This window comes from Hevea brasiliensis, chromosome 11 (genome assembly GCF_030052815.1).
Source record: "Hevea brasiliensis isolate MT/VB/25A 57/8 chromosome 11, ASM3005281v1, whole genome shotgun sequence".
NCBI classification, from domain to species: domain Eukaryota; kingdom Viridiplantae; phylum Streptophyta; class Magnoliopsida; order Malpighiales; family Euphorbiaceae; genus Hevea; species Hevea brasiliensis.
In genome coordinates, this window is record NC_079503.1 from 27,600,952 (window position 1) to 27,624,082 (window position 23,131).

Consider the following 23,131-nt stretch of genomic DNA (forward strand, 5'->3'; position numbering starts at 1 on the left):
TTCAAATCCACAATTTTCAATATTCAACAATCATTAAAATACCATTAATGAATTTCATTCAATTTAAAACAAAAGACTTCCATTCATATTTCATTAAAGATAAAACAATTTATATACATCATTACAAAAATTTACATTAAGAGAAATTAAAACTAAAATTTATTACAAACTTTATACAAACTGCTCAAGACCAGTTTTACATGTCCATACCTTTACATATATTATATACATCAAAATAAATTTTTACAGTCAGGGTATAAAATATACCCGATATAGCTTCAAAGCAGGGAGCTCCTCAATCCTCAGCAGCTCAATCTGCTGCTCCTCTAATCTCTAAATCTGCGACAGCAATAACAGCCATCGCTGAGTACTAAGACTCAGTGGTGCACAACATACTAAAATAATCTTTATGCAGAATGTAAATCATATTTATTCAAAAATTAGACTGAACATGAGAATTAAATACAAAACATGAATTATGAGATTTTAATCCAAACAATTTCATTTCGAAGTATCAAAACCAATTTCATAAAACCCACAGTTATATCATGCCATTCGAAACAAATATAATCTCAATAGCCAGAGGCTAAGGAGAAGTCGCATCACAATGCTAGCTAGCTCAAATATATGGATATTCATTCAATTTCTTCTTCTACTGGCACACACCTCAACACTTCAGCCAGAGAAGGAATCAAAATTCGAAACTAATTACCCCCACTAGTCATGCTAGTGAGGTGTTCAAATATATGGTCATGACACTGTAGTTTCAAAACTTATCTTAATAATTTACTAAATATTTATGCCATCTCAAATATACAAAAGTAACTTCCAACAATTTAAATCAAAAGCATAATAAACATTTCATCACAATGATGTCACAATTCAATATTTCAAATTATTCAAAACAATATGCAGAAGATAATTTACAGAAATTATACGTTGTGCACAAACCTTAAGCGAGTCGCCTCTTGGCCTTGACTCGATTCCTCGGGTTCTTTCCTGGTGTTCCTTTCCATTGAAACACACAGTTTCACAGTGTTTCAGTACTATAACTTAGCATAAATCCAAAAATAAATTTAATTTCACTTTTATCTAGCTCTAATGTGCTAAACTTGACGTTCTTTAAAATTTTTGTTTCGGGATTACTATTCACTACACTATTCAAGTCAATTTGTTGACTTTCTAAGGCTTAATAGGTATGGGAATTCCAACTTCACCCACATACCACATTTTGGTAACTAAATTTGTTGGTTTTGGTTGTTTACTCAAATTCTAAGTCTTTTAGGCAAATTTTCAGTTTTGGTGTCTTATGTTGCACTGTTCCATTGGTCATTTTTCTGTTAGAATTTGGCTAAGTTTTCTTCATAGAAATTGTTCATTATTGTCTTAAATTTATTCTCCTTTTTGAATCACTCCAATTGGAGTCTTGTAGCTCAAGTTATAGCCATTTGAATCATGGCTGTCGGATTGGACTTAACCCAGATTTCTGGGCACCAAATTGGTTCTGGTAGTTTTAGGTCACCAAATTTGGGTGGCTAAATGACTTGGTTAAGTGCATAATTTGGGTTTATGTTTTTCATGAAAGTTTTAGGTCTATATCCCAGCTGTCCACTGGTAAAATTTTAGATCATTTAGACCTACCTAGCCTAAGTTATGGCCAAATGAACAAACACTGTTCATTTGGTCATTTTTGTACAGGTCAGACTGCAAAAATCTGGATTTGGTCAATTTGTTCACTAGGTTTGGTTCACTTTTTGGGCTTGATTCCTAAATGAAAAATGTGTCATTTTGTGTCTATTTTCATTCTTAATTGGCCTCATACCAATTGGACTTGTAAATTTTCAGTTTTGGTCCCTCAAAGGGACCTTGGTTCTGCTACCTGCAGCATGGCCATTTTTAAACCGAATTTAAATTCACTTGTAACACTTCCAACACATCTCAATTGGTCACAAATGACCATTTTTCATCTCAAACAAGGTCAAACATACTATTTGAACAATTCTCACATTTTTGTCTCCCAAACCCTAAGTGCCCAAAACCCTAACTCATTAAATTATTGCATTTAACCAATTCAACACCTATACACATGCTTTCTCAACTCAATCAAGCTTAGATACACTTTTAATTCAATTGAATTCATGCATTTCACACCCCTTCATATGCTAGCCGAATTTCCCTTTAGTCCCCCAACAATTTTTTTTTTCATTTAAAGCATAATTCTAAGTTTATTCAACTATAATCACTATCAATTCAACTAGAAAATTAGGTTTAGTTTACTAACCTTAATGCAGAAAATTTCCTCTTCTACCTCTTCTTTTCTTCTTTCTTTCTTTGCTCAAACTTCTTTTCAAGTTGCCTAAACAAGGTTTAATTAAGGGGCTTGCAATTTTTATGGCTAAAGTTTGGTTTCTTCAAGCTCAAAAATGAGCTTTCATGGAGTATTTTGTGAGGGAGAGGGTGAGAGAGAGAGAGAGACGGAAATTGAGGAAGAAGGCTATTGTTTGTTTTTTTTTTTTTTTTTCGCTTTTCTTTATGCTTTTAGTCTTATGGAAGACCAAAAAAAAATCAAATTAAATAAATTTTTAATTATAGTATTTATGGCATCATGCATGATGTCATGCATGATGTCATCTCCCTTCACTTTTTCATTTTTTTCTATTTATTTTTCTATTAATTCTTTAATTTAATTCCCGACTCTGAAATTTTTTTTTCTCCGATTTTATTTGATAGTTAGGTCAGGAGCCAGCTCTCAGGGTCAATTTACCAAATTGCCCCTCGCCAGTTCAACTCGGTTTACAAATAATTCCATATTTCTTCCAGCTCTTTGACCTAATTATTTGACTGGCTTAACAATTCTTTTTCGTGATTTTCTCTTTTCCACTGTGTTCTTAATATTCCTAAGGACCGCAGCGTCACTTTTTACGATTTGAAGTTTGAGTTTAAATCAACGTCGCAATCCTTCCCGAGAAGGTCACCCATCGCTGTGACTCTCGGCTCATTTAACTTCTTATGTTCTGTTGTTCTTATTTATACTTGACTAATTGGCAATTACTAATTATTTGTATTTAGGGCTTATCTAGTTGTCTTAAGTATGACTCTAATCCCCTCAGTTGTCTGGACCAACACCGGAATAGTGAAATATACCAGGCTATACAAATAGGGGTGTTACACAAACTCAAACCACCTATATACAAGATAACTGTGTTATCTCAGGTCTAAAGATTATATGCACTGATATTATATATGACAATGCATTGACAAGAGTAAACTCCATGTGCTTGTCATAAGCGTCACTGGTTCGGCCTACTTATCATGTATAAGTGCCTATCATGTTTTTTATGTGGCATGGACTCACCACTCCATCTTATTTATATCTCATATAAATACCTTGGGAACAAACATGATTATAATCTTTCTAGATAAGTCATGTCCTTTGCGAAGTATCCTCGATTGTGAACCAATTTATAATACTTGTTCTAGAAATACTGTCACTCACATTCTTAGCAACTTAAGAATAGAATTTCTAACAAAATATCAATGGACCTTTTCTATTACACATAAATATATTATGTAAATGGAAAAGTAAAATTACCTTTTTTATTAATAAAATATGTATAAGATACATACAAAATAATATGCTCTAGGACATACTACTAACAACAAGCATATTTTTCAAGAAAATAATCGTTATTTTGTATTTTTCTGTGACTCTGGATACTTAGCAAACTGATGAAAATTTTGTGTACTATAAGCAAACATATTAGCAAATGTTCCTAGAATTAGCAAACTAATTAAGTCAGCAAACTATTTTGTAAAACTGTATACTAGTAACAAATCAATTAGCAAACGTGGCAACCCTCTCAGTTTGAATAACTTTGAAAACAAAAACTGAATTCTGAAAAAGTTGATGTAACCTTTTAAGACTTTCAAAATAATAGTAAAAACATTTTCTAAAAACTTAGATTTTAAAAATTAATGGTTTAAAGATAGAATGCATATGCATAACTCCCTCTAACCTTTTTACGATAAACCTAGTGACTAAAACACCTAATTCAATACCTTCACTGAGTCTTCATAGATCCTCGATAAGCAATCTTCTTATCTTTTCTTCACTTTGATTCGCCTTGTGTTAGCCTTGATAAATCTTTTTCTATATATATGGCTTAACACTTCACCTTCCTTTTTACAACACTTGAAATGAGGTTAGTTGATTCTATTTGAGTTTTGGTATCATAAAAAACAATTGCTTATTTTGAGCTGGTAGGGCCAACACCCTCTACACACTTGAAATTTTTTTCAATGACACCCTATAGTTTTTCATTTGAAATATAAACTTTAAATCTAATGTGAATTTGGGTGCAAATCCAAATAACTTGTTTTAATCCAACCAAACATCTAATTTATATTTTAAATTTCAAATCGAAATCACTTGGGGCCTGAATCCACCTATTAAAAATAATTATAACCTATCCTTAAAAAACATAATAGTTCCTTTTTTACTAGCTTTGAATAAAGGGGAAAATAGAAAAATAGAAAAACATTCCTGTGGTTTGGGTCATTATGAAGTAGGGTCCTGTCACACCTTACCCCTCTGTAAGGCATAACATGATCTCGTAGAATACCTAATGAACTACCAAACTCCACCTACTGATAACTCATTAAGTATGCTACAAGGGATTTTAAAACCATTTTCTTACATTTTAGAAGTGGCGAGCATTTTGGTAGGAATTAAAATCATTTATTCGAAGCTTTAAAACTAGTATAAACTTTTGTCCATTTTTATTTTTCCACAAATTTTAGAAAAATTTCGGCAGAGTGCCGTCTGTATTTTGAGAAAACAGTTTTTCAAATACCTGAAAAAAATACTTCCAATAAATTTTCCACAACTCCCAACCTTCAAATAATCTCAATTCAACTCAAAATTCTCAGATCAAACCATTTCAAAATAATTCCATCAACATTGCATTCAATAAAGCTAATTTACATTCACAAGTTTAATTTACAGATATAAAATCTAAAGATAATATTATTACAATTTATAAATACAACTGCTCAACTTTACATTAATACATATGAACAATATTTATTTATATCAACTAAATTACATTGGGTATAAAATAATACCCGTACAAAATTAGCGAAGGCTTTTCCAATTCAGCAGCTCACTCTGCTGCTTTTTCCTTGCTTCTATCTGCGACAGCAAAATAAGCTATTGCTGAGTATAAAAATACTCAGTAGTGCACAATAAAGATTTAAAATATAGTACATAAAACATTCATTGATAAATCACAATTTAAATATTACACAAATCATCAAAACTCATTATAGCACAATTTTGGTCAAACAATTTAATAAACATGGTGTTGCCAATTCATACATAACTTAAGCCATAACACAAAATTTCTGATCAATGCCGTGTTGTACTCCATGAAAAAGCGATCTACAACCCTACTAATCGAAATCAATGAGGGAGGTGGCTAGCTAGCTAATGAGTACTCATCCGATCTACAACCTCAACTGGTAAACTAGAGAGGGAGGAAAATAATCGATCTCACCCCATAAATGGAGGAGGAATAATGTGATACTGTCATGCTAAGTGTGAACACAAAATCAATTCAAAACAATTTATTCAAATAATTCATGAGAAATCCAATAAATTTTCGAAGTCATAGTTTCATTCACAAGGTGGCAACACAATTCATGATTAACATCAAATTTTCAAAAATTATACTAAATCAATTTTTCAATGACAAAATGCTTAAATAAGGTTTATTGTGCACAAACCTGACGTGAGTCGCCTCTAGGCCTTGACTCAGTCTCTTAGACCTTCCGGGTCTTTTTCAGCTGAAACACAAAATTTATAGTATCTCGGTATCTTTACTTCATAACAATTCCAATAACTAATTCCAATATGTTTAAACTTACATTCTTGCAAATTTTCATGTTGAGGTTTCCATTCACAGTACTATTGAAGTTAAAATATTGACTTTGTTATACTTAAAAGGTATGGGAACTCCAACTATCCTCACATACCACATTTTGGTCACCAATTTTGTTGGTTTTGGTTGTTTTTTCAAAACTTAGGTCTTTTAAGCAAAATTGTAAATTTTCAATTTTGGTGTCTTAGGTTGCACAATTCCATTGGTCATGTTGCTATTAGAATTTGGCTAAGTTTTCTCCATAGAAATTGTTCCTTATTGTCTTATATTTATTCTCCTTTTTGAATTACTCCATTTGGAGTTTTGTAGCTCAAGTTATAGCTATTTGAATCATGGCTGCCGGATTGGACTTACCCAGATTTCTGGGCAAATTCTGGGTTCTGGCAGTTTTAGGTCACCAAATTTGAGTGGCTAAATGACTTGGTTAAGGGCATAATTTGGATTTGTATTCTTCATGAAAGTTTTAGGTCTATATCTCAGCTTTATACTGGTAAAATTTCATGTCATTTAGACCTGCCTAGCCCAAGTTATGGCCAAATGAACAAACACTGTTCATTTGGTCATTTTTGTACAGGTCAGATTGCCTAAGTCTAGATTTGGTCAATTTGTTCACTAGGTTTTAGTCACTTTTTGGGCATGATTCCTGAATGAAAAATGTGTCATTTTGTGTCTAGTTTCATTCCCAATTGGCCTCACACCAATTGGGCTTGTAAATTTTCAGTTTAGTCCATAATAGGGACCTTGGTCATGCTACCTACATACTGCCCGTAACCAGTCCGAATTTCCAATTAGTTCTAACACTTCCAACACACATCAATTGGTCACAAATGACCATTTTTCATCTCCAACAAAGTCAAACACATCATTTAACAAATTTTCACACTTTTGTCTTCCAAACCCTAGGTGCCAAAACACTAGCTACACTAGTTGTTACATTTAACCAAATCTAAGCATATCAACATCACCTCCACATTCATACAAGCTTGCCTACACTTTTAATCCAATCAAAATCATGTATTACCATAGCAAACCCTAGCAGGCCAAATTTACTTTTAGTCCTCCAACAATTATTTTCATTTTATTTTAAGCATATTTCTAAGTTCTTCATGCTATAAATACTTTAATTAAACTAAAAATTTAAGGTGAACTCACTAACCTTGAATTGTAGAATTTCTTTTTCCTTTCCTTCAAGTTTTCTTTTCTTTCTTTCCCTTGCACTTTGTTTTCTAGTTGCCCAAAGAAGTTTTATCTATACCTTATTTTTTTATGGTGGAATTTTGAGATTGCAAGCTCACAAAAGAGCTTTAATGGAGGTTTATAGGTGAGGGAAAGAGTGAGAGGTGGGAGACGGCAACTTGACGAAGATGAGTTTTTTCTGTTTTTTTTTTTCTTTTCTTTTATCAATTTTTATCCTCTTGGAAGATCAAAATTATCCAAATTATTATTTTTATTTTTAGTGTTTATTGCATCATGCATGATGTCATGCATGATGTCACCACTTTTCACTTTTCCTTTTTCTTTTTTTTTTCATTAATTTTTCTTTAGTTCTTTAATTTAATTCCCGATTCCAAATTTTTTTTTTCTCCAATTTTATTTAACAGTTAGGTCAGGAGTCAGCTCTAGGGGTCAATTGACCAAATTGCCCCTCGCTAGTTCGACTCTGTTTGCAAATAATTCACTATTTCTTCTGGATCCCTGACCTAATTATTTGACCGGCTTAACAATTCTTTTTCCTGATTTTCTCTTTTCCACTGTGTTTACAATAGTCCTAAGGACCGCAGCGTCATATTTTATGGTTCAAAATTTGAGTTTAAATCGACTTCGCAGTCCTTCCCGAGAAGGTCACCCATCGCTGTGACTCTCGACTCGTTTAACTTCTTATGTTCCGCTTTTCTTATTTATACTTAACTAATTGGCAATTACTAATTATTTGTATTCAGGGCTTATCTAGTTGTCTTAAGTGTGATTCTAATCCCCTAAATTATCCGGACTGACACCTGTCACTGGAATAGTGAAATATACCAGGCTATGCAAATAGGGGTGTTACAGGTCCTATGATTTGACGTTTTGCAAGTAGATATCATGTGCTAAAGTCCGCTAGTAAAATATGTCCAATTAATGTAAAATCATTTTAAAATGCCAACTTGATGCTTAATTGGTGACAGTATATAAAATAGTGTCACGTCAACATTTTTTAATAGCATTAAACTAAGTGGACATGTTTGCTAACTGACATTATCACGTGGTACTTATTTATGAAAAGTTAAATTATATGATGCTACTTAAATAGTTGAATTACAACGAACAATTTTACACTTTTCCCTTGAATAAAAGTAATCTCAACCATAACTGAACAAGTTAATGATATTGCAATTTCAAAAATCTTAAATATATTTCTATAGTTAAGATATATAATTCTTAGACTAGTGAAGGCCTTGCTCATTTGCACATTGTCTCACCACAAATAAAAATAACACACTTCTGTAATCTAAGCAAGAGAGATAAAGATAGAGAGAGAGAGAGAGAGAGAGAGAGAGAGAGAGAGAGAGAGTAAGTGCTCTATCTCATCTTTCATGTTGCAAGGTTAGATGGGGATAGTACTAAAATAAATTGCCTGTTTTGTGGTTCTTAAAACTTGCTAACTTATTATAATGACTTGATTTTGGACTGCTACTAAAGCCAGAGTAGTGGGAGGCTTAAGTGAAGGAGCGGAAGCATGAAAAACACAAGTTTATATCATTGAATTCAAAAATTTTCACTTAGGGTTACATGTATCATGCAAGATTTATTTTTATCCATTTGATTTCAATGATAAACAACATATTAAAACTCTTTTAATATGTTTTTGGATCTGTATTTGCCATTTAGGATTTTAAAATTGATCAGATTAATTTTAGAATCCTAGATTAGATCAAGAACAAATACACTAACCTCTTGATGCACTACAGCGTATTTGTGCCTTTGGGATGCGTCTTTAGGACACCAGATGTTGTCCCTCTAGCTTGTCCACACCAAGTTCACCTATGGCAGCCCTTGAACAACTTCTAAAGCTTTTTCTATTAATTAGAAAATCAAGTTTTGCCTTTTAAGAGATTAAAGATGTAAACAGGACACTAGAAATAATTTCTAGTATTTTTAATTTAAGAGATTGTTTGCTAATCTCTTGGAATAGATGAGAGAAGAAACTCTTGATCAACACCTAATCTCTTGGAATAGATTGTCATGGTTTATGTTAAACCCCATTTGCTATGAATATTATGTTTTCTTTTAATTACAGTTCTTGATTAAAAAGATTTTCTCATTAGAAACTCTTTTTTCATTAAATCTATCTGTCCTGGCTAGGAACTTGAAACATCAAGAACAATTAAATGAACATAGCATTTTATCCCTATTTACTTAGAGGAACAGATTCCATCTTGATCAACACCTACCTCCATATATAACTAGTAGGAGCCAACACATGCCCATATACCCATACACAGTTCAAGTATGAAAGCAGTATCAAACTCAAACCACTTATATATAAGATAACTGTGCTATCTTAGGTTTAAAGATTATATGCACTAATATGATTTATGATAATACATTGACAAGAGTAAACTCCATGTGCTTATCATAAGTGTCACTGGTTCCGCCTACTTATCATGTATAAGTGCCTATCATATTTTTCATATGGCATGAGACTCACCATTCCATCTTATTTATATCTCATATAAATAACTTAGGAACAAACATGAATACAATCTTTTTGGATAAGTCATGTACTTATTGTGAAGTATCCTCGATTGTGAACCTATTTATGATACTTTGTTCTAGAAATACTGTCACTCATATTCTTAACAACTTAAGAATAGAATTTCTAACAAAATATCAATGGACCTTTTCTATTACACATAAATATATTATGTAAACAGAAAAGTGGAAATGCTTTTTATTAATAAAACATATACAAGATATATACTAAATGGTATGCTCTAGGGCATACTACTAACAATCTCCCACTAGCACTAGATCCATTCATTACAATATCTTAGACCCATCTTCTCAAGATGTCAGTCAAGCTGTGTCTGTGACATAGGCTTAGTGAATGGATCAGCTGGATTTTCAGCTGATGCTATTTTCTACATGGTTACATCGCCTCGCCCAACTATTTCTTTGATAATGTGGTAGCGCCTTTCTATGTGTTTGGATTTCTAGTGAGACCTGGGTTCCTTAGCCTGTATGACTGCTCCATTGTTGTCACAGTGAAGTGGAACTGCTGGCACAATGGAAGGAACTACTGCAAGTTCTATCACGAACTTCTTTATCCAAACAGCTTCCTTTGCAGCATCTGATGCAGTAATATACTCAGCCTTTATAGTGGAATCTGTAGTTGTACTCTGTTTGGAGCTCTTCCAACTTACTGCACCTCCATTACAAATGAACACATATCCAGAGGTAGACTTTCTATCATCGATATCTGATTGGAAATTAGAATCAGAATAACCATGCAATTACAAGTCTCTACCTCCATAGATCAAGAATAAATCCTTAGTTCTTCTCAAGTACTTAAGGATATTCTTGACAGCTATTCAGTGTTCCAAACTTGGATTGGATTGATACTTGCTAGTCAAACTAACAGCATATGTGATATCCAGCCTAGTACACAACATTGCATACATTAAACTTCCAATAGCCGAAGCATATGGAATCTTGGCCATCTTATCTCTTTCTTCAGGTGTCTTTGGGGACATCTCTTTAGAAAGGTGGAGACCATGTCTCACTGGTAACAATCCTCTCTTGGAATCAAGCATGTTAAACCTCTTTAACACCTTTTCCAAGTATAGACTTTGGGATAAACCAATTATTCTTTTCACTCTATCTCTATAGATGCGAATCCCAAGAATATAGGTTGCCTCCCCTAAGTCTTTCATGGAGAATGTATTTGACAATCATACCTTTACAGTTGTCAACATACCTGTTTCATTACCCATCAACAGTATGTCATCCACATATAAGATAAGGAAAGTGATAGCACTGTCACTAACCTTCTTATATACACATGGCTCATTCTCATTTTTGATAAAACCAAATGATTTAATGGCTTCATCAAAACGGATGTTCCAACTCTTCGAAACTTGTTTCAACCCATAAATGGATCACTTTAGCTTGCACACCTTGGAACCATCTTGGGATTCAAAACCCCTAGGTTGTTCCATGAAAATGTTTTCTTCAATGTATCCATTGAGAAAAGCTATTTTGACATCCATCTACCAAATCTCATAATTATAGTATGTAGATATTGCTAGTAGAATCCTAATTGATTTAAGCATGGCAACAAGTGAGAAAGTCTCCATCGATTCCTTGCCTTTGGTGAAACCCTTTCGCTACTAGCCTTGCCTTATACGTCTCTCCCTTTCCATCAGAATCAATTTTCTTCTTGAAAACCCATTTGTTTCTTATAGGTACAATACCTTCAGGTGGGTCAACAATATCCCAAACTTGATTCTTATACATGGAATCAATCATGGATTTCATAGCATCAATCCATTTTGAAGAGTCTATATCTGATATAGCTTCTTCATAGGTAAGTGGATCATCTCCATGATCTACTTCTTCATGAGTAGACAACTCTTGTTCTTCTTCATGAAGGAAACCATATCTCACTGGTGGGTGAGATACCCTGGTTGTTCTATGAGGAACAGCTGTAGATGTTTCATCAACGAGCGTAGGTTGACTAGATGGATCTATATCCATCTGATCTGTTGGTTGGTTAGAATTCTTCAATTCTAACTCTATTTTCCTTCCTTTACCTCCTTCTTGAACAAACTGTTGTTCAAGAAATGTGGCATCTCTACTTACTGCAACTTTTTGTGAAGTAGGTAAATAAAAATAATATCCAAAACTATCTTTTAGATATCCAACAAATTGACCCTTTTCTGATCTGATTTCCAATTTATCAGTGTTCAGCTTTTTGATATAAGCTGGACAACCCCAAATCTTAACATGCTTAAGACTTGGTTTTCTTCCATGCCATATCTCATAAGGTGTGGAAGAAACTGATTTTGATGAAATCCTATTCAGAATATACAAAGCTGATTCTAATGCATATCTCTAAAAAGAGATTGGCATATTAGTATAGCTCATCATACTACGTACCATATCCAATAGGGTAAGATTTCTCCTTTCAGATACACCATTCAACTGTGGTGTTCCTGGAGGAGTCAGCTGGGAAACAATGTCGTGCTCTCTTAAGTATTCATCAAATTCAGTACTCAAATATTCACCTCGACTATATGATCGAAGAGCTTTAATACTCTTTTCTGTTTGATTTTCTACTTCAGATTTAAATTCTTTGAACTTTTCAAAGGATTGATGTTTGTATTTTATCAAATACAAATACCCAAACCTTGATTTATCATTAGTAAAGGTAATAAAATAATGAAAACCACCTCTAGCCATTTCCTTAAATGGACCACATACATCACTATGTATTAGCTCCAAAATATTTTCAGCCCTTAGCCTTGTCCAACAAAGGGTGATCTAGTCATTTTACCCTAAAGGCAAGATTCACAAGTTAGAGTAGCCTCAGAGCCTAATGAGGATAGAATCCTCATTTTCTCTAATTTTGCAATCCTATCTTCTGCAACATGACATAACCTTAAGTGCCAAATATATTTTGAACTTGAGTTGGTTTTCACCCATGGTATTGCATTCATTTAGATCACTTGCATTCATTTTATATTTGTCATTATTATCTAAATAATAAAGACCATCATTCATATAACCCTAACCAACATATTTATTTCTAAAATAAATATTACAAACATCATCTGTGAACTAAAATTCATAGCCATTTCTAGTCAAATTAGATATAGAAATGACGTTCTTAAAAGCATCAGGTACATATAAAATATTATCCAAACATAAAAAATGTCCAAACATGTAAAAAGATTTAGATCCGATGGTTAAAGCTTCAACAGTTAAGCCATTGCCAATCCGGAGTCTAACATCTCGAGAATGCAAGCTGCTACTATTTGCTAGTTCCTGCATATCATGAGAAATGTGAGAATTGGCACCAGTATCTAAAACCCAAGCTGTAGATGAACTATGAGTATCATCAGAATCTAAATAACAAGATATGGACATACCTTCCAAAGGTGTATCCTTTTTGTCCTTTAAAGAAGCAAGATACTCTGAGCAGTTTCTTTTCCAGTGCCCATCTTTCTGGCAATGGAAACACTTTTCTTTACCTCCATTAGCTTTAGTCTTCCCTTTCTGTTTAGCTATTTTCTTGGAAGGACCAAGAATCTGAGGTCTCTTTTTCTTATTGCCCTTCTTCTTGTTGGACTTTCCAGTAGAAGAAGATGCAATCAAAGCTACCTCTTTTCCTTTATTGCCGGCATATTCTTTTGGGCAATAACCAGCATGTTGAGTAAACCAGCTAAGGTGCATTCCTGTTTAGTCATATGAAAATTTATCACAAAATTCCCAAAAGACTCAGGAAGGGATTGAAGGATCAAATCCGTTCGTAGTTGGAAATCCATGTTGAAGTCAAGATGTTCCAGCTGCTTAATTAGCCGATTCATCTTATGGACATGATCCCCAATATTCTGTCCCTCAGACATCCTAATGTGAAATAGTTGTCTAGATATTTCATACCTAGCATTCCTACTGTGCTCACCATACAACTCTTGTAGGTGGAGGATCTCACTCGCACTCTGCATGTTCTCATGTTGCTTCTGTAACTCATTACTCATGGAAGCAAGCATAACACTTAGCTCTCATATCATGCTCCTTCCACTTGTCCAAAGTTTCATGTTCCTCTGGAGTGGCCTTTGGAGGTAAAGGACCAGGAACATTTGAGTCTAGAACATATCCTATATGTTCAAGGTTCAGGACAAGTTTTAAATTTCTTAGCCAATTAGAGAGATTAGGTCCTGTCAACCTATTGCGATTAAGTATGCTTGCAAGGATATTGGATGGTGGTGGTTGTTCTGTGCTCATTATTATCAGAAAATTAACTGTAGAAAGTAACCAGATTAATTAGTAAATGTATCATGTAATTAACTAAAATGATTATGGTCTTTTAATCAAATTGGTCCTCCCACTAACTTTGCGAATCCTACACTTCCAAAGTAGAAAACGGAAATTCTAGTTGGATGAATTTCTAGTGGGTGATTGAATTCTTATAATTCTATTGCTCATCCTTAAGTACATCCATTATTAGAATTACAATAAACTATAAGTGAGCAACTCCTTGCCTATCACATCTCATGTGAGGTTCAATCCTTTACCTAGCCCCTAATGCTCAAAATCTCAGGTACATCCATTATTGACTTATCTTGCATTAGTTAAGTTGATCCCATTGAGCCAGTAATTATGCAAATAATTTTAATATCCTCAGGTACATCCAATATTGGCCACCAAACCATTTATATATTTACAACATCTCATGCTTAACAATTATTCTTAAGAAAATCTCTTAAATTAATTGCATCGTATGCAACTATTTAAAATTTCTTAAAATAATTGCCCCAATAGAGGGCCCATGTTATAATTACTTTAATTATAGCATTTCCAACTTAATCATTTATTTGGAAGATTTTATGGTCATCATAATTACTATTAAGGTCTCACTTTGCACATTATCCATTTAGCATGCATATATCATATACTTGCATACATTCCCATACATCTCATGCATTCATGGATAAACAGTAAATGTGGTATGATCATGGACTTTCTAAGGGATTCAATTCTGAGCCACCAAGAATTGAATCAGGGCATTCCTAGGTGTATTTCATTCATTCATTTTACAAGAGTTGCTCAAGGAGTACATAATCAACACTTGATCTTGAATTCCTCCCACTGGTCCCACTAATGCTCTTGACCTCCTTGAACTTCTTGCAATCCAATTACATAGTAATCCTTGGCATACTAAGGTGAATTTACAAGAACTTAAATAAATGAAATTACAATCCAAAATTATTACAACCTTTATAATATATGCCCAAAATAAATTAAAATAAATTAATTAATTTACAATCCCAAAAAAACATAAAAGAAATAAATACAATCACATTGGTCTTTTATAGTCCATGATCATCTATCATGTATATCACTATTTAACAATTAAATAAAACATACATACTTAAATTAAATTGAATATCTCATATTCAACTTAAAAATCCAGATTTGAATATGATTCAAACAAATTTAAAAATTCAGATTTGAATCACATTCAAACAACATTAAAAATTCAGATTTGAATCACATTCAAACAATTTTTAAAAATCAGATTTGAATCACATTCAAACAATTTTTAAAAATTCAAATTTGAATATTATTCAAACAACTTTAAAAATTCAAATTTGAATATGATTCAAATAACTTTAAAATTCAGATTTAAATCACATTCAAATAACTTTTAAAATTCAGATTTGAATCACATTCAAACAATTTTTAAAATTCTGATTTGAATCAAAATTTAATTGTGTGATTAAAACTCTAATTAAACAATTTAATTAGACATGGGATAGGCTTTAGATCATACAACAATTGCAGAATTTAAAACCAAACCTTGCGCCACCATTGGAGGAACATTGTTACCGCCACCTATGGTGGCTTCACCATGTGTGCCGCCACACATCCTTCGCAACCAACAATGGATCAATCATCTCATGATCAAATCACACAATTAAATCATATAATCAATAATCTCAATGGCAAATATAGTGGCTCTGATACCAATTAAAGGAGCAGAAGTATGAAAAACACAAGTTTATACTATTGAATTTAAAAATTTTCACCTAGGGTCACATGCATCATGCAAGATTTATTTTTATCTATTTGATTTCAATGATAAACAATATATTAAAACTCTTTTAATATGTTTTTGGATCTGTATTTGCCATTTAAAATTTTATAATTGATCAGATTAATTTTAGAATCCTAGATTAGATCAAGAATAAATACACTAACCTCTTGATGCACTGCAGCGTATTTGTGCCTTTGGGATGTGTCTTTAGGACACTAGATGTTGTCCCTCTAGCTTGTCCACACCAAGTTCACCTATGACATCCCTTGAACAGCTTCTAAAGCCTTTTCTATTAATTAGAAAATCAAGTTTTGCCTTTTAAGAGATTAAAGATATAAACAGGACACTAGAAACAATTTCTAGTATTTTTAATTTAAGAGATTGTTTGCTAATCTCTTGGAATAGATGAGAGAAGAAGATGAAGAGGAGGGAGAGCTTCTTGGGTGGCGGCACCAAAGATATCAGCTGCTGGTTGTATTGTTTTTTTTTTTTTTCATAACAACACTTATATAGCTAGGTCAACACATAAAACCCTTGCCACATGTCACCCTCTGATTGGTTATAGGTTTAATTCACCCAATCACATTGTGTCAAGTGTCAAATCTATATTTAATCTTAATTTTTATCATCTTACATGATTAAAAGACATTTGGCAAGTTTATGTGTAGTGCCATGTGTCACCATCTCATGGTGCCACATGTTACCCTGTAAAATGACCAAAATGCCTCTGTGTCTTAATTTTGAGTTCTCAACCCAAAATAATTATTTCTCTTCTTATAATCAATTTATGTCAAATATAAATTAATTAATTAATCTCTATTAATTAATTTCTCATTAATTGAATTCATATTTAAACACTTTAAATATAAATTTAACTTATACTATACATCCAATAACCTAGATTTGGTTTCAAGTCATACTAGGGACTTTGCAATCTAATTGCAAACCAAACCTATTTAATTAATCAATTAAACTCTTTAATTAATTAATTAATTAAATCATATTTAATTTGATGATTACTTATGTATGTGTGTGACTTACTAAGCTCATCACTAATTGGCAATGAGACATGATATCAACTCTTAATATTATCAGAACTCTTTCTTACCATAAATGATTTCTCTTAATCATTTTATGCCCCTCATAGACCATGGTTAACACCTAGCATAACATGCCATGGCCACCCAATCAGTAATAAGGTTTACCTTAAATGAACTTATAATCATATGTTGCCATGCACTAGAATCTCTCTGTTACAAAATCTCAACTCAAGCTGGAGTCATGGTTTATGTCAAACCCCATTTGCTATAAATATTATGTTCTCTTTTAATTCTAGTTCTTGATTAAAAAGATTTTCTCATTAGAAACTCTTTTCTGATTAAATCTATCTGTCCTGGCGAGGAACTTGAAACATCAAGAATAATTAAATGAACATAGCATTTTATCCCTATTTACTTAGAGGAACATATTCCATCTTGATCAATACCTACCTCCATATATAACTAGTTGGAGCCAATACATGCCCATATACCTATACACAGTACAAGTATGAAAGTAGTATCAAACTCAAACCACCTATATACAAGATAACTGTGCTATCTCAGGTCTAAAGATTATATGCACTGATATGATTTATGACAAAACATTGACAAGAGTAATCTCCATGTGCTTGTCATAAGTGTCACTGGTTTGGCCTACTTATCATGTATAAGTGCCTATCATGTTTGTCATATGGCATGAGACTCACCATTCCATCTTATTTATATCTCATATAAATAACTTGGGAACAAACATGAATACAATCTTTCTGGATAAGTCATGCCCTTATTGTGAAGTATCCTCGATTGTGAACCTATTTATGATACTTTGTGCTAGAAATACTGTCACTCATATTCTTAACAACTTAAGAATAGAATTTCTAACAAAATATCAATGGACCTTTTCTATTACACATAAATATATTATGTAAACAGAAAAGTGAAAATGTCTTCTTTTAATAAAACATGTACAATATACATACTAAATGATATGTTCTAGGGCATACTACTAACATTAAGGCCATCAAAACCCCTAGTAAAACTAACTTTTACATCTTTAATTGTTCGTAATATTATTAATAAACAAAAAACAATATATGTGTCTTTGGTCATCACGTTTCATTATTGAGATTTTCATTTTACATATCACAGGTTTTGCCAAATGACTCTTAATATCATTATCATTTTCATAACACATGGGTCATATGGGCAAGCATATTCATAATTAACATTTGTAACAGAGTCTTGGCAAAAGTCCTATCAAATCTAAATAAAACATAAAATACAAAAATCATATTTCACACATGGTGGGTCCAGCCATTTTCTCATTGCACATTTTACTTATAAGTCCTTAAATGACTTTTACAGCTCAGCTGTACAAAATGATAAGCATAGTTTGTCCATAATTCCAAAATATACAAGCCATCAAAATATCCATATGTTACCTATAAATAGCCCAAAACAATAGTTCAAGCTTTACAGGTCTTATTATCTTACTATTCAAGCTCTTTGCTTACTCCTTCACCTGAAGGGGTTAGACAGAAATAGGGCATAAGTAATAATACCTAGTGAGTAGAGAAACTACAAGGGAATATTAAGGAATGCATATAAAATACAATCATATGTATGCATGATCCACATGAGGTTTCATAACATAGACAATCCACATATGGAAAAAAGATTAAATAAGTCCCTATATTTTCAGTCGAGGACTAAAGAAGCCTAAAATCAAGCTTTTGGCTAAATAAGGACTAAACTTTTTAATTAAGGCCAAACAGGTCCATTTTTTGGCCAAAAAATTGAAAATATTATTTTATCTTTTTTTAATAATAAAATATTAAAAATAATAATTTTAATATTAAAATAATTTTTGTTCATCATGATTTTCTATTTCTTTATTTTTAATTAAAATCATATAATTTTTAATATTTAAAAATTAGAGAAAAATAATATTTATTGGCATGGGTGAGAACTTATTTAGTCTTAATTAGAAAGTAAAGGGCTTATTTGGCATAAAACTTAATTTTGGGCTTATTTGGCCTTTTTTTTTTCCATTCACATGTAGTAGTTTTATCACCAAAGGTCCCCTTTTTACATTTTCATAATCACATTTCAATATGCTTAGCCCATTATGAGAGCTTCTCAAGACTTTCTCTTTACATATCAAACAAATGGAGCCAGAGATACATAATTGCCTTACATGAACTTCCCTTAATATCACTGGGCAAGGAGCTTTTCATTCATTTCATTCATAATATCATTGACATGTCATTTCCTTGCATCATTGCTATGATCTCTAATGGGTAATCCATAATCTAACAACACATATCAGTAATTATGCACAACTTTGTGACATATAAATATATAAATCATTTGATTGTTTCTACTAACCTTGCTAAACTTACTCTTAACTTACTTGTATTCCCCTTTGAATACCCTCCTTAAGTGTCACCCTTTTGGTGCCTTGCCTTAAAGTGTATGAAATACAATAGGGTTTCCATCAATATATAGTTACATAATATAAAAGAAGGCATAAAAGCATTTTATATTAGGCTGCAAGAAGTTTGGCGGTCGAACCCACATTCGGCAGCCAAAGTTCCCATGCATTGGATACAATACTATATAAACAACTGCTCATTCAAACTTTAGTTGTCGAAGCTAGATTTTACAGCCTTCATTTACAAATTAAGTTTTGTGCCACTTTGCTTCCTTTGAACCCAAATCAAGCTATTTTATGGTCATAACAACTGAAGTTTGCATGAGCAGTTGTTTTGTGCCACTTTGCTTCCTTAGCACCCAAATCAAGCTCCATTAACTATCTTAAGCTATTATGACCATAAAATAGCTTGATTAAACATCATTTAACTTTGGTTAGTTTAGATTTAAGGTTTTCCTATTAATATACCATAAACCCTAACTTTTAAATATTTTAACCCAAACCCCTTTTAAATTACTCTACATTAACCATAAAACATTTAGGGAAGTAGAAAAGGGTGCAGAGAGTGTGATAACTTACTAAAAACCCTTAGTGTTTGCCAAGCTAATAACCTTCTTCCTAGCTCCTTTTTAGGTCCAAGTTGAAGAATGGAAGAATAAGGAGCATTCTAACATTAAATGAAGTTATTAAAAGGCTTTTGGGTGTTAGGATTACTTGGAAGTGGAAGATTTAAAGAAAAGGGAGAGAAAAGAGGAAATGGGCTGTTGAGAGTGTTTGGTAGGCAGGTGGGGAGAAAATGACAAAGGCGGGTTTTTCTTCACTTTTATACTAAAAGCAACTTACCTTTGTTTACTCTTACTACTAATCTTATTTATATCCCTTTTCTTTTTTGACAAATGTCTCAAATTCGAATATGTACTTCAACCACCCAAGGTGGTAGTGTTACACCTATTGTCCTTGTAATAATCTTCCATGACTTTGACTTCCATCAAAAGTTATTTAGCTAAATGTACATGGACTTGAGATTAACATGTGTGCATCTCTCCAATTTTGGGGGAATTTTTTTCTTTTTTTTTCTTTTTTATAAATTAGTTGTTTTGACACATTCTTTTCCATTTGATAAATCTTATCATAGAATCCTTAAATTTTTAAATATTTTTGGAATACATATTTTGGACAAGTGAAGCATAGTTATGAAATATATATAAGCGAAGCCACTTGAGGGTTAGAGAGGCCATGACCCCTAAAAGCTCCCTATGAAATATATATAAGATTCTTTTTTTTTTTAATTTATAAGTATTTTAAATTATGTTATTTGAAATTATATATATCTTTTCATTATTCATTTAGAAAAATAAAATCTTTCTATCATTGATTTTATTTTATTTTTTTTAATTTAAGGATTTAGATTTTAATATAATAACTATTTGATGAAATTTTAGTTTAAATTTTAAAAATATTTATTGAATATATTAGTTGTTTAGCCCTTAAAAATTTAGCATCTAGCTCTGCCACTAATTTTATTATATGAACCAAACAAAACATAAGTGGTACGCACTTGGATGGTCTTCTCTCTACAATATAATTTTTGTTAAGAAAGCTTTCCATGGTGCTAAGGTATGATTTTCTATTATTGTAAAGGCCTATAAATTTTCAAGTTTCAATTAGCTTTCCCTACTATTGAGGGCTAATGAGAGGACACAAAAATGAGAGTTACTAAAATCATATGTGTATTTCCTAATAACAAGCAATAATAAGTTCATTTGCAATTACACAATTGATATGAGAGAGCTTATAGTTTAGGAATATGGCAATTAGTATTTCAATTTCTTTACAAGATCTAAGTTTCTATGGAAATGCAATTTTATTATTTTCAAAATAATATAAAGAGAAGTAGTATCAAAAGATTCACTGTTTTAAATATTAACGTAGAACTAGTTTCAAGCAAAACTAGATGGTAAAAAAGAATCTACATGGCCTACCTAAATTAATTTGGGATTAAGACTTTGTTGTTGTTGTTTTTTGTTTCTAGTTTTTACAAGAGGAATTTCATGAGTTTGTTGTATATTTGGCTTAAAAAAAAAAAAAAAAAAACTTGTAGTGCTCTTTCATTTACCCTTCCTTGATTAGTTTTTTGACAGGCAGAGGCTTTTTACAACCATTTTCAATCCAACGCGTCTTGCTAATGGAGAAGCCTCGACATTAAGTACTCTCATATTTGATATTGAGCTTATCAGCTTGAGGCACAAGTGATGTCAATTTCCATTGTATCTAAAAGATGATTTCTCCTTCATGTTTATAAGTAAGCTATTGCATATCGTAATATCCATTTTATAGGAATTAAGATTTTCATACCTTTGTTTCATGTTTATAAGTTCTGATTAGTAGTTAAAAAGTCTTAACAGATATGATACGCTGTAGGCCTTTGGTTTTTGCCTTTTAGGCATAAAATCTCCACACTTCAATTGTTGGTTTGTTACTTCCAACTTATCTACCTCTAGGGTTTCATTACTTGAATGTTGAATCCACAAGATTTATTTATTTTTAATTATTTAGATAATTCGATTTCATTTTTGTAATAAAAAAATGAATTAACTAAACTAACTGATCAAATTTATGTATATTTAAATATTTTATATTAATATTATATATATGAATAAAAATAAATATATTTTTAAGTAAAAAAAATTAATAAACTGAAATAAATTACTTAAAATATTTTATTTTTTAATTTAATTTAGTTTGATGCAATTACTTATATGATTTGATTATATTTTCTTTTTAGTTTATTTAACACAAAATCCAAAACTTTCAAGGTAGTCATGATTCTAGCCAAAACTTTAAATTGTGTATATTGTAGCCAAATCTTAATTAATTAGTTCTCACAATTGTAGTAAAAGGGACAAAATTAAATTTTTAAAGTTAATAGTAAATTACAATATAATCCCTAAAGTTTTATTTGATTAACAAAATAGTCCATTCATGTAAATTTTATATTTAGATATTATTTATTTATTATGTAAAATATATTTATAATATAAAATATATTTTACATTTACTTTTAATTAAAATTTTATACTAAAAAAATTATTTTTATTGGTTAAATATATTTAAATTTCAAAACATTATATTATATAAAATATTTTAAGTTGGTTTTGATATTTTATATAATATAATGTGGGATTCCTAAGTAGATTAAGATTGGGAGAATTAAGACTATAAATAAGAATATTATGAAAAGGTTATTTAGTTTTCAGCCCATAGAGTAAGTGGCTTTGCTAATTATTGAGAAGTAGCTTTACCCATTGATGATTAGCTCTTGTCCATTGCAATCCCATAGACGAAAAGAGTTTTTAGACTAATGCAAAGAAATGAGACATAGAATTTAAGAGGAATGAATTATTGTTCATTGATGAGAAAGCTTTTGCCTATGTTTTTGAAGATACATTTTATGATGTAGCAGTTAAAGTTATAAACATATTAGGTTATGTTTAAAGGAGATTGAGAGGACTAACTAATGTATTTACTATGAGCAGTTTGTTGTGAAGGTTTTTTTTTGGTGTAAATGGGATGATGGATAGTTAACTTTGAGCTTGTAACTGATAATTTATTTTTATTGATAGTAGAAGATGGCATGCCCATAGACGTAGCCTTATGTGAAGAGGGTAAACCATGCAAATCTTGTTATTTTGTGTGTTTGCTTTGTTTCTTTATAGTTTACACACTTTTGGGGCGCACAACAATTGGAATTAGAGCTTGGGAACTGTTGGAATAAAAAATGAATATGGAAGAATAAAGAACATTTTTATTGAATAGAAAGAAACTCTCTGTACAACTCTATAGACAATCTTAATTGATGTACTGTTTATATAGCATTTAGATCTAATAAAATAAAATAAAAATCCCATCTAAATCTCAA

General features: G+C 31.6%; 1 protein-coding gene across 3 annotated transcripts in view; it reads left to right on the forward strand.

Moving 5' to 3' along the window:
- The window catches only part of LOC110656668 (peptidyl-prolyl cis-trans isomerase FKBP17-1, chloroplastic), a 51,858-nt gene extending 30,172 nt beyond the window's left edge, over window positions 1-21,686 (forward strand). Inside the window, exon 4 of one of the 3 annotated variants that reach the window (XM_021813546.2) lies at window positions 2,731-3,010. In XM_021813546.2, the coding sequence (XP_021669238.2) occupies window positions 2,731-2,841 (111 nt within the window). In that variant the 3' untranslated portion in view covers window positions 2,842-3,010. Of the gene's footprint in view, window positions 1-2,730; window positions 3,011-21,342 lie in introns of those variants that run through there. The other 2 variants (XM_021813545.2, XM_021813547.2) reach the window with 2 other exon arrangements.
- The last annotated feature ends 1,445 nt before the right edge of the window (window positions 21,687-23,131 follow it).